Genomic DNA, 6,438 nt, shown 5'->3' with positions numbered 1-6,438 from the left:
CCATTCTTCTACACACACACACACACACACACACTTAGAGCTTAAATAGTTGGAGCTCAGCAAATGCCAGCTGATGAAAAACAAGAAGTGGGTTGAAAATGCTTGGGTGGAAGTCTTGGAGACAAGAACCCAAGGTCAATATTATAAATGAATTGAGCAGGAAGCATTACACAGAGCTGAGCACAGCAGAAGAGTTGCACATGATACAATTGGACAGGCCTATAGGCCCCTGGGGAAAACTCTCTCCAAAATGTAATCCATCCTGAAAGTCTATCTTTCGTTAAGACATTGCAGGTTCCTATTAAAATGCAAGTCTTGTCACATGTCGGCTTCCCCAGGAGGCAGACACTGCAGTGGAGATCTGCATGCAGGTAGTTCACTAGGTGGCGCTCTCAGTTTCCACGCCAGCAGAAGGGAATGAAGGAAGCCGGATAAGACACAGAGAGAAATTGGCTGTGATGCAGGTGAAAAAGGCCTCAGATGATCCCCCCGGGAGCTTTTCAGAGGTGTTCCTCCTGGAGACAAGGGAGGCAAGCCTTTATTTGTCCATGTTAACCGGTCAATAAATGCCCAGGACATGGGGCATGAACTTGGGCCAGGTGGCTCCCTTTAGCCACAGGATTTCCCAAAGATGGTTTAGGACTGTTTGCTGGTGGCTCTTCCAGGAGTTTGAAGAATAATCTTTACTCCCTCCTCCTTAATCCTGATGAGCACCTTCCAGCATCCACCGCCAATGTGTGTGCAACTGTACTGTGCCTTAAATTATTAAATCTACTTAGCAAGGCCAAGGCCAGGAAGGAAGGGGACACTGGCTAGGAGAGCAAAAGGGACAAGCAGATCAGTAGCAGGGACTCCCATCCAGGAAGGTCCCATCTGGATCAAGCAGCATGGGGATCCCAGACCATGGAGAGCAGTGGGGCCTGCCAGAAGAGCAGGCACAAAGTAAAAAGAAAACAACATCTTAACTTTTACTCTTAGTGACAATTTTGTCATGGATTGTCATTGTAAACAATAATAATACAGCTAGAATTGTTTGAGAACCTACTATGTATCAAGCACTATGCTTTTCATAAATAAGCACTACCTCATGAAAACTGGGCATGGCCACTATTATTAAGCTAATTTTTAAAATATATATCTTTATCAATTTTCAGAGAGGAAGGGAGAGGGAAAGAGAGATAGAAATGTCAATAATGAGAGAGAATCATTGATTGGCTGCCTCCTGCATGCCCCCCCCCACCCAACTTGGGATCAATCCTGCAACCCAGGCATGTGTCCTTGACCAGAATTGAACCTGGGACCCTTCAGTCTGCAGGCCAATACTCTACCCAAACCAGCTAGAGCTAAGTTCATTTTATAGAAGAGGAAGCTGAGACTCCGAAGTAAGATTCCAAAGTCACAGAGCCCAGGAATGGCAGGTCCATGATTAGGTCTGTCGGACTCCAAATCCATGCTGGTTCCCACCTCATGGTACTTTGACTGTGCAAAGTTGGTTATTTCAAAAAGATATGTCAGGGCCCACCACAGAGTACAAAGGGAAGGCCCAGTCCCAACCCTTGTTTCAGCAAAATGTCCCTAATTGTATTTGTTCCATAAAGAAGAATCCTGTAACAATTCTGTTTGGGGCTACAAAGGCAGATTTGAAGCCACCACTCTGCTTCTATCTAATATCAGTACTGCCAGAACGTTTGACTATTCTTCCTTGTATGGGGCACATTCGTCTAGTCCAAGATGCAGTGTTGCACAGCAGTTAGGTCATGGCCTCTGAAGTCAGGTGATATGGGTTCAGATCTCTATCCCAGAAGCTATGTGATCTTACTTAGCTGCCTATGTCTCAATTTCTTCATCTGTAAAGTGAAGGTAATAGCAGAACTATCTTCATAGATAGGTTATGAAAAGTAATATAGGTAAAGGCTTAGAATATTCATCAAGTAGCAAGCATTGGATAATTGCTAGTTATTATAACTATTATCTGTGAATCAGTAATAATCTGAAAGGCTACCTCTGAATCACCTATATTCCACCTATTTACCTAGTCCAATAAATTGTAACCCAGAAGGATACAAAAAAATGTTATCTTATTTTCTACCAGCCAGGTCTACTGAAGGCAAATGCTCATTGGTCTTCTCATTCTTTAATGCCATCATGTATTTGCTCAATCAAGATTTGTTAAGCATCTCCTGTGTGCCAAGTAAAGTTCTAAGTGCTGGGAATATAGGGATAAATAAGAGAGATTAGGTTTCTGATCTCATGGAGCTTTATCTCACTGTGGAAGACAGACAATAAAAAATATATATACAAAATATGTGAATGATTACTGTGGGGGGAGATAATGCAGGATAAGTAGACAGAGAGAAATAGGGGTGGTATCACATACAGGGTCCACAGAAGGCCTTTCCAATTAGGTGATGCGTAGCACAGACAGAATGAAATTAGAGAGCGAGCCATACACAAGTGGGAACTGTGTTCCAGAGGGAGTAAACCCCCAGTGCACAATCCTTGCAGGATCTTGGAACCTTGGCAGGTTTAAGGAACATAAGAGATTAAACCAGGGGCAGATAATACAGAGATTTCAAGAACATAGTAAGGGAGTAGATGTCTTGCTGAGTGTGATGGGAAGTTATTGGAGGGTTCTAAGCACAAGAATGCCATTACCAAATTTACCTTTTGAAAAATCACTCAGGCAGCCATAGAGAAAACAGACCATAGGAAGATGAAGAGCAGAAACAGGGAGACCAGCAAGGAGGTCAGGGTGAGGTATGAAGATATTGATCAAGATAATGGGAATAAGAAATATGTCAGAGAGTAAGAACTATCAAGTTTTACTGATGAATTTGGATGTGGGGGTGAAAGAATAAGTAAAGGATAAGTCAGTAATAACTCCAAGACTTGGAGGAATATTCAGTGTATGGTCTTCAACACATGGGTGGGACGTGTTCACCGAGGGAATGGGAAGAGATGGAGAAGATGGTGGATTAAGCCCTGGGACCCCTTCACCTTTAAAGGTCAAGAACGGGAGGGGGTCCCAGTAAGAGAGAGGAGTGATGAGAGGAAGTCAATCGGACAGAAAGGGATCTGGAAAAGGAGGTGTCCTAGAAACCATGAGAAGAAAATATTTTAAGAAGAAAGTTGTGAATGACTATTTCAAATAATGCTGCAAAATAGGTTTAAAAAGATGAGTATTGGACTTGAGAAAGTTTGAGCATCAGTGACCTTGACAAAAGCAGCTCACTGGCAGCATCTGCGACAAAAGCCTGTTTTGAGTTCTTTCATGAAAAAGCAGGAGCTGAGAAAGTATTAGCCGCACTTAGAGAAGTGGTGCTGTAAGCAAAATGCAGTGGAAGCTGGAAGAGATTGAAGATGCGAGAGAATTATTTAAGAAGCAGATTGTAGGCTCATGGGAATCATCCAGGAGGAGTAAACTATTGACTGATCAGAAGCGAGAGGGGTGATCTCTGGAGGGATGCCCTTGGGTAGGGGAAAGTGGATGGGATTTGGAGAACGAGGACAGAGGTCAGTGTCTCTGTACTCAAGGCAGAAGGAAGGAGACAAGTACAAACGTGGAGTCAGGAACCTTTCCTGAAGGAGATTGTCTCTTCTGATAAGGACACTGAAGCCCAGACAGTAAGAAATTCTCTAATCACACAGCTAGTTTATGGCAAAACCACTTCTGATCCCCAGGAAACTGTATCACCACGTCTCAACCCACTAGAACAGCGGGTTCGAACGACCCTTTCACAGGGGTCACCTAAGACCATCGGAAAACACATATTTCCGATGGTCTTAGGAACCTAGACACCGCTCCTCTATCTGTCTCCAGGCGTGTCCGCCCACATGCAGATACGCCCACATACGAGTACCCGGCGTGATGACATCATCGCGCCAACCCCATCACATAAACCCCTTACAAATACAGGTGTATGTGACAGGGTTGGTGCCATAATGTACTTATGCGGACCAGTCACACGTGTAGAGAGCAGCTACTGTGTAGAGAGCAGCTGCTGTGTTGAAAGCAGCAATTTTGGAGGTAAAACGACACTTCATGAATTATAATTACTGGGTAAATGTAAAATCATCAACTACTGCAAAAAAAAAAAAATCTGTACCATGGGAACTTAATCTGGATGCTGATCGGTCTTTTTATATTCAGCTGTGGTTGATGTGAATCCTGCCCCTTGTGATAGTAACAGGTATGTAAAAAACAACAACACAGAGAATGGTAAATCATAGGAAACTTGAATGAACTATATTGACTGAACTATGCCATGTATCATCTTTTGTATTATTAAAGCTATTGTTATGTATTATTTTCATTAGCAAACCATCCCATTACAACGGATCATGTAGAGAAGAACGTTAAGAAAAGAAAATATAGTGAGGATTTTTTACAGTATGGTTTTACCTCAATAATTACAGCAGGAATTGAGAAACCGCAATGTGTTATTTGTTGTGAAGTTCTATCAGCCAAATCTATGAAGCCGAACAAACTAAAACACCATTTTGATAGCAAGCATCTGAGCTTTGCCAGCAAGGATACCAACTATTTTAGAAGCAAAGCTGATGGACTCAAGGAAGCCAGACTTGACACTGGTGGCAAGTACCACAAACAAAACGTAGCAGCTGTTGGAGCTTCATATTTGGTGGCACTCAGAATCGCAGGAGCTATGAAACCTCACACCATTGCTGAGGATTTACTGTTGCCGGCGGCCAAAGACATTGTTCAGTTATGATCAGAGACAAATTGGTTACGAAATTGAGTGCAATTTCCTTATCTAACGACACTGTCTGCAGAAGAATAGATGACACGTCTGCTGATATTCTTGATCAGGTAATCCAGGAAATTAAATCTGCTCCACTTCCAATATTTAGTATCCAGCTTGATGAATCTACAGACATTGCAAACTGTTCACAGTTACTGGTTTATGTGAGGTATATTAATGATGGCGACTTTAAAGATGAGTTTCTTTTTTGCAAGCCTCTTGAAACGACAACTACTGCACGTGATGTATTTGACACGGTTGGTTCATTTCTGAAAGAGCGTAAGATCTCTTGGGAAAAGGTTTGTGGTGTTTGCACAGATGGTGCTCCAGCTATGCTAGGATGTCGATCTGGATTTCAACGTTTGGTACTGAATGAGTCACCAAAAGTCATCGGAACTCACTGTATGATTCATCGGCAAATATTAGCAACGAAGACACTGCCACAAGAGTTACAAGAAGTAATGAAAAGTGTCATAAGTTCTGTCAATTTTGTAAAGGCGAGCACTTTAAACAGTCGACTGTTTTTGCAACTGTGCAACGAGTTGGATGCGCAGAACAATGCTCTGCTATTTCACACTGAAGTGAGACGGTTGTCAAGAGGATAAGTTTTAAAATGTGTTTTTGAGCTTCATAATGAACTCAAAACGTTTTTTAATCAGAAAGCAAGACCGCAGTTCGAAGCACTTTTCAGCAATAAAAGTGAACTGCAGAAAATAGCTTACTTGGTTGACATCTTTGCCATCTTGAATGAGTTAAATTTATCACTACAAGGACCAAATGCAACATGCCTCAATTTGTCTGAAAAGATCCGATCATTGCAAATGAAACTTCAGCTTTGGCAAAAAAAAAAAATTGGATGAAAATAAAATTTACATGTTGCCTACCTTATCTGCTTTCTTTGAGGAACATGACATTGAACCAGACAAAAGGATTACGATGATAATTTCTGTGAAAGACACTTGCACATGCTTGCAGACGAAATTTCATCGTACTTTCCAAATCTACCTGACACCCCATTTGCACTTGCCAGAAGCCCATTCATAGTCAAGGTTGAAGATATTCCTGAGACAGCACAAGAGGAGTTCATTGAACTTATTAACAGTGATGCAGCGAGAACTGATTTCTCTACAATGCCAGTTACAAAATTCTGGATCAAGTGTTTGCCGTCATATCCTGTTCTGTCTGAGACTGTGTTGCGCCTTCTTCTTCCATTTCCAACAACATATCTTTGTGAAACAGGGTTTTCCAGCTTGTTGGTTATCAAGTCTAAATACAGAAGTAGACTTGTTGTGGAAGATGATCTTCATTGTGCTCTTGCAAAGACTGCCCCGAGAATTTCTGATCTGGTGAGAAAGAAGCAATCTCAACCTTCGCACTGACGTTGGCTTTTTATGCATACTGTCGCAAAATGTAGCAATGTAGTTTACTGTTGTTATATTAAGACTGTTACCCATGCTACACCATGCTTCAAGACAAGATTTCATTTATTTGTAATTAGAAATAAATATTTCACAATATATAATTACATATTGTTTTTGTGATTAATCACTATGCTTTAATTATGTTCAATTTGTAACAATGAAAATACATCCTGCATATCAGATATTTACATTATGATTCATAACAGTAGCAAAATTACAGTTATGAAGTAGCAACGAAAATAATTTTATGGTTGGGG

The 6,438-nt window shown here is 41.3% G+C and overlaps 1 protein-coding gene across 1 annotated transcript; it reads left to right on the top strand.

Annotated features, from left to right (window-relative positions):
- Window positions 1-3,834: 3,834 nt before the first annotated feature.
- On the top strand, window positions 3,835-6,140 carry LOC129150791 (protein FAM200C-like). Its single transcript, XM_054723496.1, is given in 5 exon segments — window positions 3,835-4,027; window positions 4,318-4,719; window positions 4,722-5,605; window positions 5,607-5,712; window positions 5,715-6,140. Coding segments are annotated over 5 exon segments (2,010 nt in total). The 3' UTR covers window position 6,140.
- The last annotated feature ends 298 nt before the right edge of the window (window positions 6,141-6,438 follow it).

The sequence above is a fragment of the Eptesicus fuscus genome, chromosome 11, assembly GCF_027574615.1.
Source record: "Eptesicus fuscus isolate TK198812 chromosome 11, DD_ASM_mEF_20220401, whole genome shotgun sequence".
NCBI lineage: Eukaryota > Metazoa > Chordata > Mammalia > Chiroptera > Vespertilionidae > Eptesicus > Eptesicus fuscus.
The sequence above is the reverse complement of the archived record's forward strand: the minus strand, read 5'-3'. Positions and strand labels throughout refer to the sequence as shown.